The sequence below is a fragment of the Panthera uncia genome, assembly GCF_023721935.1.
Source record: "Panthera uncia isolate 11264 chromosome B2 unlocalized genomic scaffold, Puncia_PCG_1.0 HiC_scaffold_24, whole genome shotgun sequence".
In the NCBI taxonomy this organism is placed as follows: domain Eukaryota; kingdom Metazoa; phylum Chordata; class Mammalia; order Carnivora; family Felidae; genus Panthera; species Panthera uncia.
In genome coordinates this window covers 70327540-70352814 of record NW_026057580.1, presented here as the reverse complement: position 1 = coordinate 70352814, position 25275 = coordinate 70327540, and the positions used below count along the sequence as shown (strand labels likewise).

Below are 25275 nucleotides of genomic sequence, written 5' to 3'. Positions count from 1 at the left end.
TATGTAGTTTAAGTAGAGTATAGGGAGCACAGGTTGACCCTAAAGGACAAGTTAAGGTTGAATTGTGAAAGAGGAGCCTCATACATCATGCTAAAGAAGGTTATTTACTCATTTAAGCAGTGAATAAAGAGCCACTGGGAGTTTTGAAACAGAAAAGTAGTATTGTAAGATTTCTTAAAATTAATTCTGGTAATGAAGAATGAGCTGCAAGGGAGAAAGTCTGGTGACCAAGAAAGTAGGGTGGAGACTATCATAATAATCTAGGAAATAAATGCCAAGATCCTGAACTAAACAGTGGTTTGGGGAACAAGGGGAAAACTCATGTTGGTAAACATTTCAGAGCTAGAGTATAAACTTTATGAGGTAGCAGCATACGAAGGGTGGCAGGATGTGGGAACTGTCTAACCCAGGTGGAGGCAATGAGGGGCACATTGTGTATAGAGAATTTTAAAACAATAATAAAACTTGCTGAACCACAGTCTGCTTTTCATTATCCCCATGTGCCAGCATTTCTAAACAATGTCAATGACAAAATTCTCCTCCCTCAAAAAAAAAATCTTTTGTTGTCTAAGTTCTACACAGTTACTGTGGTTACCGTTGAGTTTTAATATTATAACAAATATGTAAGCTTCAAATTAGCACATTCCGGTTAGTTAATCTTTAATAAACATTGCATTCTACACAGAAATTAATTCGGGGAACTTCCAGTCCTACAGTCCCCCTGATACAGATGGAGGTGTTAGTTTAGAGAATAAGTTTACAACAGTTCAGAATTGTGTAAGGCCCTTTCTGACTTGAGATTCTAACCTCTGTGGCTCTCCATCTGTCTCCAGTTAAGCCATGGATTTGAGATAAACAATGATAGCACAGTGGTTGTGAAAAGGAAGAGACAGAACTTGGGTACTTAACTGTTATCATTCTGTGTGCAAACCATTTTCTGATCCTTGCCAAGTTCATTCTTTTGGAAGCATTTCCAAAAATTACATTACTGCAAAATGTATTGATAAAATTTAAAACTATCAGTCCATTACTTTTTCCTTTTATGTTCTATAATCTTTATCTGAGATATAAGAAGAGACATAGATTGGGGAGAGGATATAATAATGTGACTATGGGACACGTTCAAGTCCATGTGCCTATAGAACTACAGATGCACTTGGAACCAAGAGTGTGACATATAAGAGTGAGATCAGGGATATGTAGAGGGACCCAGGAGTCACCAGAATATAGATGGAGGATGAAACTGTGGGAGAGGTTGACATCACAAAGTGTGTAGATGGAAAAGAGGGATCCGGAGGCTATTCCTAGAGAATATCAACAGTGTGGAGGCAGCAGAGGAAGCAGGACAGCACTCCCTTCCTACCGCTCCACCCCCACCCCCCTCCAAAATACTAAGATAAGCAGCAGAAAAACCCAAAGACAGGATTGTCCTGGAAACCAAGAGAAGGGAGAACTTCATGGTGGGAATTTCAGCCAGGTCAAGTACTAGAAGGAGAACAAGTAAGACTGGAAAAGCAAAGCCACCAAGACATCAACCGACAGCTTTGACAGCTCTGCCCTGGCTCCTCTGACAGCTCTGTAGTGGCACAATGCAGACAGAAGTCAGACAAATAGAGGCACAGATGGGCACAAAGAAAGCAGAGCCAGTGTGATTGAATTCTCTCTCACACATGAAGTTTGGCTGAGCGAACGAGGAGGAAAATGAAAGGGAGGTAGGGCTGAGGGAAGGTGTTCTTAGAATATGAGCCACTGCTAGGAATTTACCCAAGGGATACAGGAGTGCTGGTGCATAGGGGCACTTGTACCCCAATGTTTATAGCAGCACTCTCAACAATAGCCAAATTATGGAAAGAGCCTAAATGTCCATCAACTGACAAACGGATAAAGAAGTTGTGGTTTATATACACAATGGAATACTACGTGGCAATGAGAAAGAATGAAATATGGCCTTTTGTAGCAACGTGGATGGAACTGGAGAGTGTTATGCTAAGTGAAATAAGTCATACAGAGAAAGACAGACACCATAGGTTTTCACTCTTATGTGGATCCGGAGAAACTTAACAGAAGACCATGGGGGAGGGGAAGAAAAAAAAAAAGAGGTTAGAGAGGGAGAGAGCCAAAGCATAAGAGACTCTTAAAAACTGAGAACAAACTGAGGGTTGATGGGGGGTGGGAGGGAGGGGAGGGTGGGTGATGGGTATTGAGGAGGGCATCTTTTGGGATGAGCACTGGGTGTTGTATGGAAACCAATTTGACAATAAATTTCATATAAAAAAAAAAGCATATGAGCCACAAGGAAGAAACTGCTCATCCAACACAGAACCCAGCACCTAATGGTGCTCTGCCTCTCCTCACCCCTGTAGGTGCAAATTGATGGATGGTGTGCGAGAGAAGGAGGCCAGATGATAGCACAGGGTCAGGTGGATGGGTCCCAGAGCACAGGGAGAGGGCTAATCTATTCTACTATGAGGAGTGCTATCTCCACTGAGATGAGCAGAGGAAATTAGAATGAGTCAAGATAAAGATGAATTTCGAGAAGAAAAATAGATAGTATGAGATTTTCTGCCCAATGACCTCTATTTTGTCATTGAAAGAGGAGGTAAGATTATCTCCTGAGAATTAATGAGTACAGTAGAGGTTTGGGATATATTTCTCCTTTCCTACTAATCTGCAGTAGCATTTTTTTCAGTGATGCATAAACCCATGAGGAGAAGCATAAGGAAAGAAAAACAGGACTCTATTCCCCTTCAGCTTTGCGTCTTGAGTGATCCAGGGTGAGGGTAGCACTGAAATACTAGGGGGTACCTCACGACAGAAGGGGTACATTTACTAGCAAAGGAAACTTATGGAACACCCCAACCAGTCAACTGCCCAAGGAAGCACGACTGCCTTCCCTGGGTGCACTGAGAGGAAGCCACCGCAAGTTTACAGACAATTAAGCCTCCCAACTCCTTGTGAAAAGAAAAGGCAATTTAGTCAGACATTTGCAGATGTCCGTGGGCCATTAAATGGTGATGACCAAATTGGAATGTCTATACAGAGCACTTAACTCAGTGCCTGGTGTCGGTCAATAAATATTAGCTGTTCTTATTCAAAAAGCCCAGTTGAGGATGACCGAAATGCCTGTCATCTCACAACATTGATTCCTGCCAAGTGGCGAAAGACTCACATAAAAATCCCCTAAATGCCTGTAACTCTGAAGTCATTTCTCTCTACTTGTTCTTATAGCCCTTGTACTCCACATCTCTTCCTTTCTTGGAAATGTGTCCACGGCATTTGCTCCAGTAAATTAAATAAAACTGAGTCAGTTTTCAGACATAAAAAAAAGTCTGGCAAAGGTTATGTTGTGTAACTGTAGCTTGGAAGGCGAGGAGTGAAAAGAACAAGCCAGTTACATGAGATGATGTGAGGAGAACCCAGAGCAGAAAGCCAGATGTTTCGCAGATTTTTTTCAAGAAAATCAAAGGAAAAAAGGCAACACTAATGCCCCATTATGTTATATAAGTGCAATCTCTACTATAAATGAGCAACTTAAAAAGCATTTAAAGTAACTTTTCAAGGAGACAATTAAAGAAATTTTCATCAGTATTAATGAACATAATCATCCCCAAATCCAACACTTCAAAAAGAAAATCTTTAGGGCTTTAGGGCTCTAAACTTTCTTGTTTGATCCTTTTTAGTTATACAACTAAAGAGAGCCAAGTGTGATAAGTACTTCATCACAGCCTGAGTCTGTTGGTATCTACAGTCCTAACAACATTTGATCAAGTGTACAGTTTGGGAAAGTTATTTGAAATCTTTGGGTGGAGCACTGGTTTCCCTGCCCAAGAGAATGCTCACAACGTCCATAAAAAGTGCTGAGAAATAGCCACACTAATGCGATGTAAATGCCATGCTAAATACCTCACCACTTCACAGCATTAAAGGACCTGGCTTACCCGTGGTCAAGACGGCTCTGTGCTTTTCAGAATTCCTCAGACCCTAAATCCTTGTCTCTATTTCACTGGTGATTAAATGGAGAGCTGGAGTGTTTTGCAAGCCGGCCAATGCATGGCCGATACGGGTCCTGAGCAACAGGCATGAAGGTAGCTCTAAGAGCCGACTGGGAGACGCTAGCACCATAGTTTGTGTTTGGCGATGCCCTCGCTGTATTATGCCAATCATAAGAAGAAATGCCTTTCAACTGGATAAACCTCTGAAGAATGTTGAAACCGCTTTCCTAATCAAGCTATGGTGAAATCACTGTCAAAATCTAAAAATTAACTTCAACTATTAAAATGTGGGGAATTTCAATTACGCAAACAAGCGCTTAAAGAGGCCCAAGGGAGGATATGTGGGTAATTCTGTCCACATTCAAGTAAAATCAATCAAGAAGTCAACTTCTTGCTAACTGTAGCACATTGCATGATGCCTTTAACATATTTTGGCACTTTGATATAGTTTGGTGTATGAACAACCGGGACGTGTTAAGCCCTACCTGAAAAATCATAGAGCTAAAAGTTACCAGTAGCTTACCCCAGGACTGCCTTCCATCCCAGATACTTTACCTTTTATTTTTATAGACACAGAAAAAAGTACTGTGAGATGCCTACCTATGTAATAAATTCACGTGTTTTCAGAAGTGGCTCCTCCCCAGCAAAGGCTAAGTCGATGTTTTTGAATAGGTGTTCCCCATTTATTTTAATCATCCCCATTAGAAGAGCTCTGAATACAGATTCTTAAGTCTGCCCAAGCTTTAAGCAGATGGAAGTCAGCATTTTGCAACATGCGTAGACTCAGAGTAAAGGCACAAAGTTTTAGCTCCTAAGTGAGCATAATATTCAATGTTAAGGTGACTTTTAATAATCGCTTAAAAAAAATGGAACTCACCAAAACTAAAACTAGAGCTAAAACCATTGTTGCCTAGAAACAAGGAGAAAAGTGGATTCATTATATACATACAAAAACCCAAGCAGAAAGATAATTGAATGTGGGCTCTTAAATTTGAAGAATACTAATTTGGAAGGTAGCAATGACTCTGGACACAAGTGAGTGAATTCAGAGAGGTTTTTGGTTTGGGGTGTTTTTTTTTTTTAATGCTTTCTGCATTGAGCCTCAGTAAATTAAAGCAAAAGCTGATGAATCAAAATTCTAAAAGTCTAATTCAGAAGACAAATGAGTCGATATTTGTAAAATGTTTGTAAATCCTTGATTGAAGACACAAAGACAATTTCTACAGTGCCCCCCTCCACCCCTGTCCATGGTTTAGCTTTCTGTGGTTTCAGTTACTTGAAGTCAACCTCCGTCCAGAGGCAGATGATCCTCCTTCTGATGTATTGTCAGGTTAATAGTAGCCTAACGCTAGGTCACAATACTTACGTCATTCTCCTCACTTCATCTCATCATGTACGCATGTTTTCATGCCACATCATCACAAAAGAAGACAGGTGAATACAGTACAATAAAATATTTTGAGAGAGAGAGATCACATTCACATAACTATTATTACAGTATGTTGTTATAATTGTTCTTTTTTATTGTTATTGTGAAATCTTACTGTACTTAATTTATAAATTAGATTTTATCACAGGTATGTATGTATCAGAAAAAACATAATGTGTACAGGGTTCATTCAGGACTATCTGTGATTTCAGGCATCCACTGAGGGTCTTGGAGTGTATCCCCCACAGATAAGGTGGGAACTACCGATTTATAGGTCAGATCTTGCTAGAACAGGCACAGGGCTGTAGAGGATGCTCTTTGTAATGGAATTTTATTATAATTAATCCACGGTCATTTGTTAGAGCTGATTTCTCTCCAAGGGTGATCTCAAGATGTGTCTCACAGCAGATGACAACTTCAGACTCCTAAATTTGATCAATTTTTGTCATTTTAATGGGTGGTTGGGGACCTCAGATTGCTGGAGAATGCTATTTGAGCATTTAAATTATTTAGTCAATCAGGGTTTTCAACAGAAATTCTGAAGGTTCTAGAGATTCAATATCTATGCATATGTGGTGACTTTGGGCCAATTAGCTCCTCCGTGACAATATTTGGAAAACACAGTGAGATTTTTGTGAACGTTTTTAACCTAAAATGGTATTACTTAGCTTGAGTTTGCTACACCCAAGGGATACAGACTGGACAATACCTCAAAAAAGCCTGATTTCAGAATCTTAAGAAAATTCAAAAAATGTTCTGTATGATGACAATATTGTCAGTTTAAGTCATTGCTCTCAAGGGACTTCTTCATATGAGAATAAAAATTATCAAGCAGCTATATAAGTGTTATCCTCTTTGTTAAGAAATAGTCTTACTTTGCTATATTAACTTATGAAATGATTAATATTATGATTATACGATGGACCTGTGGAAATAATGCTTTCTGCAATGATATCAACATATACTGCCATTCCCAGTTCCTTTAAATATATGTGGCACGTGGTTATACTAATTTCTTCTTAAAGTTCCATCCAATTTCTATAAATGTAAAATTTGTCAAATATACGCACATCGATTTTTACTCAAAGCAAGACATCATACTAATGATAACAAAGTAAGCAAATGGTAATCTTCACTATTATTCTTTGAAGACAGAGGTAAATGTTATTGATTGATCTAATCAGTATTCAAGCGAGACAAGCTGTAATAATATAGTAGCTAATAATGGAGAGCTGTAAAAAGTCTCCAAGTGATTTAGTGGAAAGTAATTTGTCAAAATGACAACTGGGCTGAGGTAAATTGTTTAAAGAGTAGATATTCCCATTCAATAGTTTTCATATATTAATAACTATATATCTTAAGCATGTATCTATTTTGTAAGATTTTTTTTTCTGGAGTTTAAAGAAAAGGTTTTACATTTTTATCCTTTTAAACCTGCTTTGGACTGTTTGTAGCAGCAAAAGTTTGGAAATAACCAAAATGTCCAACAAAAGAGGTTTGGTTAATATATATTAATGGTATACCAGATGATTAGGAGCTCAAACCCAGGAGTCAAACAAATGATCTAAATCCTAGGTCCACCATTTCTCATCTGTGTCATTTGGTCTGTATAACAAATCCCATAAGCTACAGAGACTCATCTGTAAAATGTGGGTGACAGCTATTACCTTCATAGAGCTATTGTGGGGTAAAATGAGAGAAGTATACAACATGATCAATGCAGTAATATTTATGTTCAATTAATTAAAGGTTCAATTAAATTTTTCTTTCTTTTCTTTCTTTCTTTCTTTCTTTCTTTCTTTCTTTCTTTCTTTCTTTCCTTCATCTTTCTCTTTTGTTTTTATGAGAAGCAGCATGTTATAATAGAGAAAGAACAAGATTTGGATCAATCTGAACTCCTTATAAAGCCGTGTGACATCGGATACATTTTTCATCTTCTCTGACCCTCAGTTTGTTCATTTCTAAAATGCAGATACTTATACCTAATGCACAGAGTTGTGACAAAGAGCAAATATCATAATATGGATGAAGCTCTTATCATAATATTTGGTATATAGACCCTCAATGAATAACAGCTACACTACAATTATCTTCATTCTTATCATCATTATCCTTGTTATTATTATTAATTTTTTAAGGCCTTGGCACCATCCCAGGCAGCATAAATCCTCTGAATGCTCTCAGATCAGCCACCCATGTGTTCATATAGTTGTATGCTATCTGTCAGGTCTTCTCATGTGGGCAAAAGTGTTCAGTATGGCATCTAAAAATTGAATGTAAGACTTCTCTTGCCCAAACACACACATATATACATAAACACCATCTTTGTTTAATAAATTTTGGAGAACATTCCAAAAGAAATCAGGCAGACATTTGTTTTCTCTGTGGGAAGACCACTCAGCTTTCAAAGGTCTCGAAATAACACAGGTCTTACAATCACTAAGCCAAGAGATTGTTAACCAGAAACCAAACTAAAAATAACTCTACTTTCATTCCTAAAATTATCTACCTTTTAATATTATAACGAAGGTCAATTTCGCCAGTTTTTACAGAATTTCAAGACAGTACAAATTAACAGAACTTTCTGGAGCCATGACAGAACATTTCTACATAAAAGGAACAACATTTTACAGCTCTTCCTTGAGGACATTCAAACTTCTCTTGAACCACTTAAGAATTTACCATTCCAAGAAATCCTCTAAGATTCTACAACACAAAGGGTCCAAGGTAGCCAGTGCATGTGGTAGTGACATCAGAAGCTCCCAATGAATGCCCAGGGCTTCCATTAGCCTATATGGTGCCTTTACACAAATTTAAAATGGTGCCTCCCCTCAAGTAGACGAATTAGAAAATATAATCTTTCAGGTAAACAAAGCCCTACATACAGGAAAGAAGCTGGCTGGGTTTCTACCCAACCCCACCCTCCCGGCAGGGGGCCAAATGACTGCCCCACATGACCCTATCCCTGCCTCCCTTTTTCTTCCTATCTCCCACAGTTTAAGAGACTGGAGCCAAGTCAATTTCACACAAGGTCAGAGCCTTAGCCTGGGGAGTGGATAAGTGGATAATGACAGACTCTCTGGGTGAAGTCACCTCCTAAACTTGGCACAACATAAAGATTTCATTTGGCACGTCCAGTCTAGGCAGTGGCTGCCTGGACTGTGTCGAAAAAGACTGGAGACCAAATCCAGCCCTAGTTGGGAGCAGTGAGTCTATTAGCAGCATAAACCATGGGTTTCCAACAGCACATATGCTTCAGATTTCCTATCTTGGGCCAAACAATTTAAGTCACAAATATTCACTGAGCAATTAACATGTACAAGGCACTATGAGGGACGTTGTAGAGCAATCCTTTCAAACCTGGTCACACTTTGGAATCTTCAGGGGACTTTTTTTTTTTAATTTAAATCCAAGTTATTTAATATATAGTGCAATAATAATTTCAGGAATAGAATTTAGTGATTCATCATTTACATATAACACCCCGCGCTCATCCCAACAAGTGTCCTCCTTAATGCCCCTCACCCCTTCAGCCTTTCCCCCCACCCAACACCCCACCAGCAACCCTCAGTTTGTTCTCTGGATTTAAGAGTGTCTTATGGTTTGTCTCCCTCTCTGTTTCTATCTCATTTTTGCTCCCCTTCCCTTATGTTCATCTGTTTTATATCTTACATTCCACATGTGAGTGAAGTCCTATGATGTTTGTCTTTCTCTGACTGACTTATTTCATTTAGCACAATACACTCTAGTCCCATCCACGTTGTTGCAAATGGCAAGATTTCATTCTTTTTGATGGCTGAGTAGTATTCCAGTTATATCTAGATAGATAGATAGATAGATAGATAGATAGATAGATAGATAGATACTACATCTTCTTTATCCATTCATCAGTTGATGGATTTTTGGACTCTTTCCATACTTTGGCTATTGTCAATAGTGCTTCTTACACTAGAACACTAATTACCAGATTCTTGTAATTTTTCAATAAATCTAAAGCTATTCTAACTTTACCAGCAGAATTTACCAAAACTGTTTATTGCTATTGTTATTTGGGTTTTTTTTTATGTTGTGTAATTTTATTTTTGTTTATTTTTGTTTTGTTTTCTTTTATTGTTTTTTTTTTATTCCAGAATAATTAACATAGAGTGTTATATTAGTTTCAGGTGTATAATACAGTGATTCAACTATTTTTGTTTTTAAAACATGAGTCTCTTGATTTAGCTAAGGCCTCAAGGACATAAGGGATTAGCTACCATCATATACAAACTGATGCATTTATTCAGGGCAAATCTTAATTTTCTTTGTCTTCTTCAGGAAAAAAGAGCTGCAGAAGTGCCCAAAAGGCTTGAACTAATATCAATTGAGAGCACCTTCACTGAAACCTGATGCTTTGGGCCAGAGGAAGGTCCTACTACAGTTGATGATACAAGTAGATCTTCTCATGTTCTGTTTCCAGGCATCACTACCAGACTCCCTACCATCACTAGCATGCTTTTTCTCCTCCTAATACACCTCTAGTCTCTGCCCCACTCACTGGGACTCATAGAAACTCATAAGGATCAGAATGGTGGTCACAGGGGCTGGGGGATACGGGAAATGGGGAGAGGTTGGTCAAAGGGTGCAAATTTCCAGTTACAAGATTATCAAGTTCTGGATACCTAATGTGCTGCCCAATGAGTGTAGTTAATAATACCGTATCATATACTTGAAAGTTGCTGAGAGAGTAAATCTTAAATTTTCTCATCACAGAAAAAGAAATGATAATTAGGTGGCATGATGGCCGTGTTATCTAAAGCTATGGTGGTAATCGTTTTGCAATGGATACATGTATGAAATCAGATGGTCTAAATTAAACGCTTCTTGCCGCAGTTTTAGCACCTTTCTCTCTCTATTGTTCCTTGTGGAATTGAGAAAAACCACAAACTCTCCATTATAAATTATAAATTGGCTCCCTCTCAGTCTTACTTTCTCTCACTTAGAAAAGTGGAATTTCTTCTTTTCTTCATGGACAAATGTCATTCTGCCCTATTAAACTTCCTCCCCATTGAATATATTAGATTTTAGTTTTGGGATCCCAACTGGTGGTGTTTTTATACTGTGAACAGTGTCTAGTGGTTCTTTCTTTACAGACAAAAAGGCAAGAGGAAATGGGCTTGCATAGCAGTCAGAGGGACTTCAGCCAGATATAATGAAAAATTTCCTGGTGGCCAAGATAGTACAAACTACAATGAGTCAATGAAATGGGGCGTGGGGGGAAGGGTGATGTGAAATCTTCTACTCTGTAAGTTTGTGGAAACAACCCAGATGCTTATCTGTCTGGAATTCTTTAGAAGTAAATCTGTCTGATGGGCAGGGAGTGGACTTCCACGTCTACAATGCCACTGCTGCCTTGCATCATCAAGGCATCCTGAAGAAACATAAAAGACATAGTCACAATTCCAATCACATAAATAAGGAAAAAATCTTGCAAAGCTTCTCAACTGGAGCATGAGTGACATTGTGGGAGGGTAATTCATCATTGTGCAGGTTGACTCGTGCAGCACAAGGTGGTTTAACGTGGCCACAACCCACTTAGCACCTCTGGGTCTAAGGATTTGGTCACTAGAATGAAGGAAAATAATGTGTTCCTCGCAGAGCTGCTTGGATAAATGAAATCTCTGTCACCCACACAGGACCTGACAAGTGTAAGAACTCATTAACTTCCCTACTCCTCCCTTTAAAATTTTAGGATCTGAAGAGATAGATTTTTTTTAAGAGCCCGGGCATAAAAGACACATCTCTAAGCTGTTATACTATAGCCAGTATTTTGTGATACTGTAAGTCTTTACTTATAGGGATCCTAAAGCAATTTCTCACCTTGACTAATTGTCAGAGTTTATTTTGTTTTGTTTCGTTTTGTTAGAAAACATTAGAAAATTTCTTTCTCCTTTACTGTTACCTAAAATCTCCTTATTCTTCCTTACAATATTAGGACAGTGTTAAATGTGCTCCTATGCTTCCGAACTGTTTTTAAAAAGGAGGGGGAGGGAAGATAGCAAAGAAAATTGGACATACATCACTGAATGGCAGTGTAAATAGTTTATTCTGGTACATTTTGTAAAGAAATATTTAGATAGCTGAATAATCATCTCCCCTATTCTTCACAAAAAGCATTGACCAAAATAGGTCTTTTCAATAAAGCACATGTTTTTTGTTGTCTCTGTTTCAGAAATGTGGTGCCGGATTCTTTCTCGCCCAGTCGGGAGCATGTATGCCCTGTGACTGCAACGGCAATTCCAATGAGTGCTTGGATGGCTCTGGATTCTGTATGGTAGGTCGGGGGCACCTATCACTTTTCAGACATTTCCTTAGCCTTCTGTGTCTTAAGTGGGGATAAAATATTCTTCCTGGACCTTTGAGCTACCTATGAAAGAGCTAATCAAGCTCTCTTTTTATCCTTCACCTTTTCCTGTAAAACACTTCGTAGAAACTGCTTACGATTGTAAGTGGCCATCAAGGCATATGTGTGACTGTACATAGTCCTCCTGAAGGGTGACTGGCTGACCACCCTTGGCAGCTGGTTTCTTCCCGGAGGCCAATGGTGAAGAGACTGAAAACAATACTCGGCGGGGGAAACCATTCATCCAAATTCTTCTGTAATAGTATAGTTTGCCATATGTTTGGCTTCACTCCACCTAAACCAGGAGAATAAAACAGTTGTTTCATATAGCATAGTTCACAGCTTAAGATAGTCAGGTCTACAGATCAAAATTTGTTTAAAATAAAAAGGCCTGGGGGCGCCTGGGTGGCGCAGTCGGTTAAGCGTCCAACTTCAGCCAGGTCACGATCTCACGGTCCGTGAGTTCGAGCCCCGCGTCGGGCTCTGGGCTGATGGCTCGGAGCCTGGAGCCTGTTTCCGATTCTGTGTCTCCCTCTCTCTCTGCCCCTCCCCCGTTCATGCTCTGTCTCTCTCTGTCCCAAAAATAAATAAAAAACGTTGAAAAAAAAAATTAAAAAACAAAGACCCCAAGGCCTGAACCAAATAGCTAATAAAAACGAAAGCTCTGGCCTTGGGGTCTTTGTAATTCTGTGTTTCAGCCCCGAGAGGACTATTTTTCCCCTTAACTGGAGTGAATCCCTAAATTCCCCAGTTAACTCTTCTTCAGTGAAGTATCATAGAGACTCATGGAGGAGACAAGACAAGCCTTCTCGCAGAAAGTGCTTGCCACATCTTTTCTATTCTCACTGAATGGACTGACAACTTCGTGAAAATGGCTACCGAAATATTTACCAGAAATGGCTTTAGTAGAAGTCCCAGGAGGCATTTTGAAAGTCTTATGCCCCAAGATCATGTTTTCCATCAGGAGCTGTACCACACGGCCGGAAAATCAGATTCTTCAGGATCCTCTGAGGCAGAAGAGACTTTCCAAAATTGCAAGAGTATTTTTGCATAAGCTACAAGAATTCTTAATTAAGTACACCCTGTTTACCTCAAAATTAGTATAATTATCCCTGTTAAGCAGATCATTTTGATTACAAGTGGCCTCCGAGGTATGCACATGGAGGTGTGATTTTACCCACTGTAAATGCATTACATTAAGATGCAAATTAGAACATTTCATCTACTTGGACCCTAGCAGTTGCCATTTTTCTAGAGACAGAGAGAATGTAGTGGCAAACACTGGGCACTGCCATCTCTTTGTAGTATTTGTTCAGTCCTGGTGTTTCTGTCTTCCCCTTCCCCCTATCTTTTTAATAACCGTTACATCCAGGATGTCCTCTGTAGCCGTGTAGGCACACGCAGCTGCCAAAACCTGCCCCTTTCTAATGCTTCCATCTCCGGTTTCCTGTTATTTTAATCCCAGTGACATTTGAAAAGAAAATCCCATGGATGCACTTGAACCAATGATGTACATCTCTGATGATTTGACCAAGTAGAGGCTCTTTGCCATCTGGCTTATTAAAATAGAAGGCGATAGGGACTGGTAGGCCCCGTCAGCTGCTGTCAGGCAGCCAGTAAGATGGAACACTGAAGTAAAAGGACAAAAAAGACCATCCTGCTAGTGCCTGCGAAGAGCTATGACAAAGCCACTCTTCCTGACGATGACGTTGTCAGAAAAGGCACTGTCATGGCTTCATCTCTGACCTAGACGTGAGCCTCTGAAAGGGACAGTCATCACGTCTTCTGGGCGTCTGAAGTTCCAATAAAAGTTTGGGAATGGGATAGGGGGTAAGTTTTTATACGCCTGCTCAAGGAAGCTGCCAATCTTCCCGCAGTTACTTTGCTCCAAGACAGAACATTTGAAAATGGAAGAAAGAAATAGCATCCTGCTCCACCCGGAAGAAAATAGCTTTCTTCCCTGAAGTAATATATGCTCGATGTAACAAACAAACAAGACAACAACAATACAGACCTGGACTACATGAAATTCAAAGTGAAAATCACCCACAACCTTATCCCCCAGAGCTAAATGTATATATGTATATCTATACACATACATATTCTTATAAATTTCATTTGGAAAGACAGAAAAAAAAAAGGAAGTAACTTGTATTTAATTAAACGTAAGTAGTGAGCAGAGAGGCTTGCCCATATAGTCACAATATGTTGTCATTTAGATGGCAAATATATTGTCAACGGTGTCCCACTGGAATCAAACTCAGATTTTTCTGTTTCCCTTGGCAGCCCCTTCTGGCCTCCTGGCCGAGCAGTGCCAGATTTTAGGCTCCTTCCCTGTAGCTCCTTCAGTTCACCCAGTTGTCAGGGCACCAGACAAGAAGCAGTGGCCTGGAGGAACACTTCCTCGCAGCTGACTGTGGGCCCGAGTTTCAATCAGTTCTCACTGCTTAACAGCCTCACTCATTTCTCCCATCTTCCATACACAGCCAAAAATAAATGGCTGCCTTTTATTTCATCTTGTTTCATTTTGTTCTTAGTTCGAAGGCTTGTAATGCCTCTGCCTTGCCCTCCCCCCACCCCGTTGTTTCTGATTCTTCCCCCATTCCAACGTCCATTTTTAATTTGACCTCATATTTTACAGACTAATCTTAAGGAACTAAGCCATTTGACAATAGAATATAGAGTAGACAAAGTTACGCTACCATTTTAGATATAGCAAAGGAGCTTAGAGATGTCTTCACAAGAGGGATGCTAACGCTTCAAATGCAGGAAAGTGGCTAAGTGAAAAGTGAAAAGTGAATGAAATCCAACATGTGTTGGATGTTTCCAAAAAGCCACCTTGCATCTTATCAGAACTAGAATGCATTGGGAAGGGTTCTCAGCTGAGTCAGCCAGGCGAGGCCCCAAAGGCCAGGCAACTCCAGTGAACATGGCAGACTCTCTAGGAAGGCTCCAGAAGGAAGCATGAGAAAGGAATTAAGGAAAAGAAACATGTGGAAGCAGACAGATGGCTGGTGGTAGGAATGCTCAGTTTCTAATAACCCATATTTTATCCCAAGTCTATAAACTAGGCCCAGAGAACTAAGAAGAAACCATGGCTAAGGCCAGTTCCCATCCAAAAAGCTGTCTCATCATTAGAGAAAGCCAGGTGCCCACTGACCAGAACTAGACGGAAGAAAATCTGACTTGAAGTTCACCACTGACACAGCGCTCCTTAGGTTCCTTTTGATTAAGGATTGGTTCGTCTATTGATTTCATCTATCCATTTAACAAAAAAAGCGTTTTACTTGAGCACCACCTATGTGTAGACACTGGGTTAGGTTGAAGGACTGTCCAGACAGACGCACCCACTCGAAAATGCTGGTGGACATGACCAATATAATAAAGCTCAAGGTATGAGGACCATGGGAGCTTTAGAAACACATGCAGAAACCCCTATCTGTTCAGTGGCAATCAAATGAAAAATTAAAAATAATACAGGGTCTGTGCCAGCATTGCAAGAAAAACATTTTTTGTAAATCTGAATGAAAATATTCAGATTTCAAACCAGAGAACTGCACAAATATAATTGAAATCTAAAGAGACACCGTCAAGCTGTTAAGTATTTATATCTGGCTAGTGGAGACATGGATGGATTTTTATTTTCTTCTTTTCACTTTATAATATGCCTCCCGAAATTTTCTGCAACTGCCTATAGTAATTTTATAGTTAAAAAGATTGATATTCAAATGGACTTCTACCCCACCCTAAGCATAATGGAGAAAGAGAAGTAATCCAATATATTGAAGGTTAATGAATTTTTTATTACTCTCAAAGCCTAATTAAAACTTCATTCAGGAAAGCAAAGATATTGCATCTCTAATTTCTGCAGATACTAGCATTTTTCTCATGCTTTTCAAACCCTCCTTTATTATGTGTGTAAGACAGAAATCAACCAATGTAAGTTCCTGTAAGACTAAATATGTGTGGTTAATAAACCAGCACATTCATTAGATGGCCCAGAGCAAGAAAAAATTCAGTTATAGAGACTTCTTTTTCCTGTCTTATTTCCAACTACAAAGTTGGTATCTAGATCGAGTGCATAATTCTTACAACAAAATTTTGACAATTTTCCAATATGTTGCAAACTTGGAAAACCCCCAAATTTTGCAATAGTGATGGATTTGGTACTATGCTAACTGAAGCTTAGCAGAGTCTACAGAATCTGAAAGAAAGTCAGAAAATTGCATGTCCAAAGAATTCAGAGTTCTCTGTTGCTTTGCGGCCAGTCATGTAAGAATATAATAGGAACTGACTGCAAATAAGTTCTCCATATATTGTTCATGCTTCTTCTTCCAACCCTGAATGTGTTCCTCTTCTGATATTCCCCTTCTCAATTAACTACCGTATCATTCTGCCAGACCCTCATGCTAAGATGTCCCAGATGCTTCCTCGGCTTCCTTTTCCACTTCCCCAACATTCAACCTGGAAGAAAGCCTCTCCTCTTCTCTGCCATCCCACTGCCTTAATTCACGTCCACAGCATCGCTCCCTGACCGCTGCCATGGCTCCCCAACTACTCATCATGCCTTGCTCCAGACTTACCTTCCCCTAACCAGCAACGGAGACATCTTTCCACCTAGTCAAGGCATTCTCCTTTCTAAAATCTTTCAGGAATTTCTACTCCAGCCCCACTGAGCTTCTCACTACCACCAAAACTAACTCTGTACGAGCACCCCCTGAGTCTGAACTTGTGTTCCCCTGCTCTCTACCTGGGATTTCTTGCTTATCCTTCGAGGCCTAGTTCAAGTGTCGTCACCTCCATTAGGTTTTCTCCAATTTTCTCGAGATGAGCTAGACCCTTTCCTTCCTCTTTGTCCCACAGTAGGTACGTACTTCACACATACCTCAGTCATAGCACCTAGCACTCTATATTATTGTTTGTTTACCTCTCTCTGAGTAGTTTGCCTCACAAGCATGAGTTACTCAACTGCAAGAACCAGGTCTTTTTCATAAAATGACACATAAGGACAAAATGACACATAAATGAACCTGGTCTTCGTTTTAGTAGCAGTCACAGTTCCTTGTCATGATAGCAGCTTAATCCAGCCTTGTTAAGTGAATGAATGAATGAATGAGTTAGTAAAATAAGAAACCAGCAAATGTAAAAATCTTTAATTTTATATCATATGAGCCACTTGGGTCACTCTTCATTGCAGTAAAATGTACTGTCCTTTTATGCTAGATACTCAGGCTCAGGCCCAATGTTGAGCAACTAGCTAACAGTGTTACCTATAGTAGGTGTTTCTATTTAGACCCTTACTTCTCAAAGTATAGGCTAGACCGTAGCACTAGCAATAATTGGGAGCTTGTTGGAAATGCAGACACTCAGGCATCCTGACACCCTAGACCTCCTGAATCAGAATCTGCATTTTCACAAGATCCCCAGGGCATTGGTATGCACAGTGAAGTTTAAGAAGCGCTGATCTAGGGGGGCCTGAGTGGCTCAGTTGGTTAAGCATCTGACTTTTGATTTTGGCTCAGGTGATGATCTCATGGTCTTGGGATTTAGCCCTGCATCAGGCTCCATGCTGTGAGCTTGGAGCCCACTTGGAATTCTCTTTCCCTCTCTCTTTGCCACTCCCCCACTTGAGTGCCCATGGTTGCTCGCTCTCTCTCTCTCTCTCTCTCTCTCTCAAAATAAATGAATAAACTTAAAAAAAAGAAGAAGAAGCACTGATCTAGATAGAACAGAATTTCTCAAACTTTTTGGTCTCATGAGCTCTCTGCATTCATAAGAATTATTCAATTAACTAAAGGTCTTTTGTTTATGCAGATTGTATCTGTCCATAGTTACTGCATTTGACATTTAAAACTGAAAACTTTTCTCATATTTTCTTGTTAATTTATTTGAAAATTACAGTAATGAACCCATTGCAGGTTAACATAACTAATATGCTTTTATAGAATATAAACATATTTTACAAATTAAAAATATGGTTCATGTTTTGCTTAGGAGAAGGCAGCTGGATCTCATATCCGTGGTGATATCTCCATGTCATGTAGCCCCAGGAAAATTCTACCTTACAGCATGAGAAAATGAGAGTCCAAAAGATAAATAAAATCTTAATATTATTATGAGGATAGATTCGACCTCCCTGGACGTACTTTGAGAACCACAGATCTATATAGACTATAATCTTGCATAATGCATGTGACAAACCACATGAAGGCCAACCTGATCCCCTTAGGCTTCTTCCAACATTATGTTCGTTCTGCGGCCAAGTTATTGAGACAGCATTTCTCATGTGAAGAGTCACAGCTGGTGCCCAAATGCCATTCCTAACACTTATCCACTTATCTGCAATCAACTGTCTACGTGCAGCTTTCTTAACAACTGGCCAAAGATTCAGAGTGTTTTTTTCATTTTTAAGTGGGGTCAATTTTATTTAAAAAAATAAATTCCACCCCCCCACACCCTCCACAACATACTTATTGTTGCCAGTTTTTCTTTTCGTTTTTTAAATGGCAGAGCTTTGAGGGTTAAAGGCATGTTTGCAATCCCAGAGTAAAAGGCTTCAGAGCTAGAAGAAACTTTACAGGCCATCTCATCTGGATTCTCATTTTACAGATAGGGAATACAGACACCAAAAGGTCAAGTGACTCGTTCAAAGTCCACCAGCTAGAACATGGAAGCAGTAGAAATCTTTGTCCTTGCTCCCAGTATCATTTCCAACAGTCTTCCAGAATGTACATTAATGCCTTTCAGGGAATTCCCTGATAAACCCGTTAAAAGAAGGCAGATGAGGAAAATCCATGTTTGCACTCTGAGCATGTGAAGGTCAGAGAGATTTGGTGAGTTAGCCCTTGAGGATAATTGCTCCTTGTGGCTGCCATGGCAGAATTAGAGCCCTGACAAGAAGTCCAAAGCATCCATCAAGCCATAAGGGGACAGAAGGGAATCAGCTCATTGCAGCTTAATAGGCATTTCAGGCAGGAAGAATGACCTAACATTTTACAACAAGCCTGTTTTCTTCTGCACAGATGGGCTTCATCTGTCCAACAAGGACTCAGACAAAGTTGACCTCAGCCTATGAACAGACATGCCAGATTGCTTGTGCCTTAGATTCCTGGTAGTCGGGCAAGGCTCATTGGTGTTCCCTGGGATGTGAGTTTGCCAATTTTGAGCTCATTTGGGTACATGTTAATTTCTTTTATGTGCTCCAGACACTAATTCATTAATTCATGCTTTCCCACTTTTTCCTTCATTTTTTCCCCACAAATATTTACTAAAGGCTGACATAGTTCTGGAAACAGAATTAAGAAGTGGAGGACAAATATGTTAACAACAGTTGTCTTCACATCTTACTTTATTTTTCCAGTTTCTCATTAATCTGTCAGGCAGTCTGAACTGGCCTCTAAATTCTGTTCTTCTAACATAATTCTAATCAGGAGCCAAAGATTGCCCATTCCTAATGGCTGATCAAATGCCCAAAGAGTGTTCAACCGTGATAACCTGTTGCCTGCATTAGAACTCTGCCTTTTTGATTCCAAGTCCAAACTCTTAGTAAAATTCTATGATACCTACATAAAATGTAGTCATTTTATGACTCTTTTGGGAAAGGAGACTTTTGTCTAACATATTGGAGAAGTAGTATAATATGGGAATTAACAGCCTGGCCTCTGGAGCCAGATTGCCTGAGTCTGAATCTCACTTTTGCCTCCTTCTGTGTGACAATTTATTGGGCCATTTATTTCACCTCTCTGTGCCTCCCATCTCTTCGTATGTAAAATGGGGAAAAAATAGTAACTTACTTACTTTAGAATTATAGTAAGAATTAAATTCATTAATCCATATGAAATGTTTAGAGCAGGACTTCACTATTATTAGTCCATTTTGAACTTCAACATAGAACACAATGACAAAAATAAAGAGCTTAGAGTTCACCTTACTACCGCTACTCAATCCTGCCTCCCTAAGGTTCTTCCATTGAGCATTATTTGAAAAAAGCTTTGTCTGTTGAAGATCTTGTGTACAGATGTTACCAAGGGAATGGACCAAACAGGAGGGTGTCTCTTTGATGACATTCTAATTCTAACAGCATAATTTTTCACTGAAAACGCTATTCGACTTTTATACACTCTGGGGGATATAAAGCTGAAAATATCACAGTGCTAATACCATTGCCTTGGACAACCCAGTTCAGTCCTGTTGGAGAAATCTATGAGACTAGCATCACTGACTCTTTAGAGTACTAGGCAGAAATTAATCCATGAACTTGTCACTGCTGAGTTGACTCCAGTCTACTGAGTACGTCCTTCATTTGAGTTAGTAGCAGTACGGTACTGAGAGGCACAACGTGGGGGAAGGGCTGCTGAGGTTGGGAGCAAAGAATAACAGTACAGTGTGGGTAGTAGAAGGAGGGAAGGATCCGGGAGGGGACATCACAAGGAATTCCTGGAGGTTTCAAGGCCATGTACAGATCTTAAAAGATGAACAGGCATTATAAGCAGAAAAATCAGCCCATTTGGTGCTTTTCCTTCCATTCTCCTCACCACAAATGGAAAAATCATACAAATAAGCCGGCATAGTATTTCTTGTATGTCACTATCCAAGTCACCAACCCGTTAGCAGGGCATTCTTTACCTACCTTCTATTCCATCTATGCTTCCTTCTGACATATTTTGCCCATAAATCCTTAAATTGTTCCCATTGTCATGGGTAAACATCAGAGGGATTTTTTTTTCATTTCATATTCAATCCAAGTCAATAAACTGATGTTTCTCGCACAGAGTTTGATCCTTCTGATTATCATTTTGAACTGAAATGAGAAGCTGATGAGTTTCCCCTCTGCACACAAACTCTAAACTCCTCAGGCTGCTAGTGCACCCACAGAAGTTCAGGGTGAAGTCATCTGCCACTGTTCACACTTTCTAGCATTGACTGGAGCCAACATGCCTCCTTTGTCCTGACCATTTATTCAATCAGCCTGACATCCTCTTTGCTTTGAGTACTGTTTGGTTCCCACATATATTGTGTATAAAATTTCTTTCTCTTTTTTTTTTTTGCCAATTTTCCTTATCTTTTGCCTCACAGCACTGCCAGCGGAACACAACAGGAGAGCACTGTGAGAAATGTCTAGATGGTTATATCGGAGATTCCATCAGGGGAGCACCCCGGTTCTGCCAGCCATGTCCCTGTCCTTTGCCCCACATGGCCAAGTAAGTTCTGAGAGAAGATGTTCCCTTCTGCTGCTTATCCCCTTAATTATTTCTTTTTTATTTTTGCTCTATCCAAAGTTCTCAGGTTTTCCTGAGATCAACCATTTCTCTGATTCTCTGAAGCCAAGTGGGTGTCCTACAATCAGTTCACTTCTGACACTAACTACCTAGAGCTAATTAGCCCATAGATTAGGTCCCACTTCAGAAGCCAGCCACAAATAGGGTCCCTAGGCTACTTACATACCTACTCAGCTAACTATAAATTTAGGGGTTGCCTCAACACCCCCTCAGGCTCAATAATTCTCTACAATGACTCACACAACTCAGGGAAGTGCTGTACTTACGATTACAATTTTATTCCTAAAGGATATAACTGAAGCCAAATTGAAGAAATCCTTAGGACAAGGTGTGGAGGGGGAGATGGGAGGGAGCAGAGCTTCTGTGCATTTGCTGTCCAGGTACATCACCCTCCCAGAAAATGAATGTGTTCACCCAACCCAGGAGCTCCACAAACCTCATTTTTTTAAGAGCTTTATCAATGTTTCATTACATAGTCATGATTGATTAAATCATCAGTAATTAAAACTCAATCTTTATCCCCTCTCCCCTTCCCTGAGGTTGGGGGAAGTATGGGATTGAAAGTTCCAACCCTCTAATTAGTAGTTTTCTCCTCTGGTCAGATGCCCCCAGCCCATCCTGAATCTACTTAGGGGCCCATCAAGTGTCACCTCATTAGCATAAACTCAGGTAGGACTGAAAGGGGCTCATTCTGAATAACAAACAATAGTCTTATCACTCAGGAAATTCCAAGAGCTTTAGGAGCTCTGTGCCAGGAACAAGACAAAAACCAAATACATATTTTTTTCTTATACCACAAGTGGAAGGAGTAATGAACCTAGGTTCATATCCCTCTTTTGGCACAAAATAACTGTGGGATCTCAGGCAAGCTACTTTCTCCCTCTGTCTCACTTTCCATGGGATTTAGGGTCAGAGACTAGATTCAGATCATGGCTCCATTCATTGATTCCTTTTATCTGCTCTGATCTCATTTATTTTTTCCTCAGTTGGTGTAAGGATCTGCCTCATAGAGTTGGACAAGGATAACACATGTGGAACATTTGAGTTGGTGTTTTACATACAGAAAGCTGTATGTTAGCTGTTGGCTTTATTGAACACATACTTTGTACTTTTTTTTAACACTAACATTTTGCTCACTCTGTGCCAGGCAATGTTCTAACTGTTTAGATATAATAGTTAGCTGATAGATGTTGTAAAGATTAAATTAAACAATGCATATAAAATAACTCTTAAAAAGGCCTGAATGTCTGACACACACACACACACACACACACACACACACACACACTTTCTTATAAAGAGAAAAAAGATGACATTTTTTTCTTAATTTTTTTCTTAATTGAACACCAACATCAGCTAACATTTCACCTAAAAGCTTGTGATTTGTTCGAATCCTCTGATGTGTCTGACAGTCAGTGAAGAAGTCAGATGTTTTACAGCCCCATTTTTCCTTAGAAACCACTAACCTACTTCAAGCCTTACTTTGTGATTTTTCATGTCCCATGGTATCACTAATGTGTGCAGAATGGATAGTACTGAGAGGGAGAGTAGAAACCTCAAACATTAAATGTTCTGTTATTTTCACCCAAGTGTGTCCTGATTTATGAGCTCCCTTTGTCTCATATTCCTTAATTGTTCATTAATATTCTGCTCCCAAACATTAGTCTTAACCATATCTGATGAGCTGTTTCAGCATCCTGCTCTCTTGCCAAGCTGTAGTTATTTCGTTAAACACACCAATCTCCAACTTTGCAATAACAGATTCCCCTCATTGTTCCATGTAAACAAAGATCTATGTAGCCTCATCTGCTGAAAACAGGTTTGTAAGCTCTGAGCTGCAGTTTCCTTAGAAACTAAAAGATTAATTAGAAAGGCAATCCCAAGTGGTTCCTCTAAATTGTATTATCTGACTTTTGCACTCTTTGCCCTATTCACATGACGAGACTTTCTTATCTAAATTATGACATTAATGTCTTGAGATAAGAGACTTTTGGAACTTCATTCCAAAGGACTGATGGGCTGAGAAGTTTGTCTATATCCAATCAACAAATATTTATCACACACTTATTTATTACATGCCACTCATGTACTACTAGCCGCTGGTCACAGCGGTACACAAAACAGTCAAAAAGTCCTGCCTTCATTAAAATAGGTCAAAATACAGCAGCGTTTTGGGGTGCCTGGGTGGCTCAGTTGGTTGAGCGTCCAACTCTTGATTTCAGTTCCCATCATGATCTCAGGATTGTGATCTCATGGGCAGGAGATAGAGCCCCGGGTCAGGGATCCTTGCTGAGCAGGGATCCTTGCTGAGTTGGGGCGCTTTCTCCCTTTCTCTCTGCCCCTACCCCTCTCCTTCTCGTGCCCACTCTCTCTCTTTCTCTCTCTCTCAAAATACATATTTAAAAAAAGATACAGCAACATTTTGAAGCTCCTGAAGCAAATGACCATTTACCATTTGAGCCAGGTTATCTGTATTTCAGCTGACCAGGAAGCTATCCCAAAGGCTCTTTCAAGTAAATAAAGCAGAACGTGCCAATTGGGTGATGAGCTTCCTGTCTTGGAGGAGGAAACAGTTGCTATCGAATCACCATTTCCATACATGTTCTTTGGATGTGTGAGCAGAGCCGGGTTCAAAGAGCAATTGACTAGCTTAGGGAATGTACCCAGCAGTTAGGTACACATTCACAGATATGAAAACTGAGACCTCTAAAGCACACCATTGAAGTTGAAAAGCCTGCTGAAAATCAGCCCAAAAGCAAAATTATATCCTCCCCCACCCCCATATAAGTAAAGACATTGTGTGAAGGTGTGGGGAAATTGTGGGAGACTTGCTTCCTCTGAGGTGGCAACAATTCAACTTCCTGGATCCCTTGTGCGGGGAAAACTGACTACAAACAGGGAGGTGGGGATTGAGGGCTGGAGGCGGGTAATCTGTGGTCACAGGAGGACAAATTTGCCTGGATCCTATATGGTTCTAGCCTTTGATATGGCCTTATTAGAGATTTAGTTAACTAATCTCAGATACTAGTCAAATATCTCATCAAAAATTGAATATCCACTGCCCCTTTCAGCTTTTTAAAAAAATTCATACTGCTACTTTCTATAAAAATTAAAGTGCCAGAACTTTTATTTGAGCTCAAAAAGTCACCTAATAGAATCCAAATTACACTTTGCAAGATCTTCTAATTGAGCCTCCAGACCAGGATTTGGATTTCCAGTTACAATAGCCACATCAGAAAGCAAAGAAATTATGCTCAGGGGAGGTAAGTAAACAAATAGTGCTGAATCTATTTTTCTTTAGGGTTTCATAAAGGTTTCCAAGGACAAAGGCTCCCTTCCACTTGGAGAGGGCGCCATGGTTGTTAATGTGGGCTGAGAACGGCTCAGTGTTTTCATTTCCCTAGCCAGAAACAGACTTTACCCTAAGAAAAATATAAACAATTAATGCTGATAAAAAACAACAAAAAAGGAACTTAGTGGCTGGTGACTGCCTCTGAGTCTCCCTCCACTGAGACCAATGGTCACACAGCTATTCCCAGGGACCATTTGCACAGAGTTCATTTATTTATTTTTGAGTTGGCCAGACCCCCCCCCCCCCCCGCCCACCCCTGCCGTCTACCAGTAGCCACGGTAATGGCTCCAATTAAGGAAAATGTCATCTGTTTGAAACAGCAGGACATTAGCTAAAGGCAGACGACTCCAGACACCGGCAGATGCTTCAGTCCTTCAAGCCATGGGCAAGCTGCTGGGGGCAGGGGGTGGGGGGAAGGGTGATATCTTCAAAGAAACATGCGTGAGGGTTTGTCCATGCTCTGGACTCTTGACTGACAGTGTTTTTTGAAGTAGGCCGAAAAATAAGAACAAGCAAAATGAAGAATAAAAGCCAAAGAAATGTAATTTTATTGAAATGTTTTTAGCCAAACTGACAGAAAAAATAAATTGTGGATGTTGCCTTTCACTGACAAGTGTATATTGTTTTCTGACTGATTTTATAAATGTCTTCAAACAAAGCAAACACATCCATTTGCTTTCCTCCAAAGACCATTAGGGTAAAATTGCTAATGCATGCAGGAATGTGAGAACAGCAGGTCACACGCCATTGATAGCACAGTACCTAAGCCAAAATTAATTTAGAAGTCTTTAAAATTTTTCACACCCCCCTCAGATGGATGGATTCATGTGTCAATGTAAAATTTT

The 25275-nt window shown here is 39.9% G+C and overlaps 1 protein-coding gene across 2 annotated transcripts in view; it reads left to right on the top strand.

The window, feature by feature from the left end:
- The window catches only part of LAMA4 (laminin subunit alpha 4), a 143664-nt gene that overhangs the window by 25423 nt on the left and 92966 nt on the right, over nt 1–25275 (top strand). For both annotated transcript variants that reach the window (XM_049652930.1, XM_049652929.1), the window contains exons 2-3: nt 11630–11731; nt 20876–21000. In XM_049652930.1, the coding sequence (XP_049508887.1) occupies nt 11630–11731; nt 20876–21000 (227 nt within the window). The remainder of the gene's footprint in view (nt 1–11629; nt 11732–20875; nt 21001–25275) is intronic.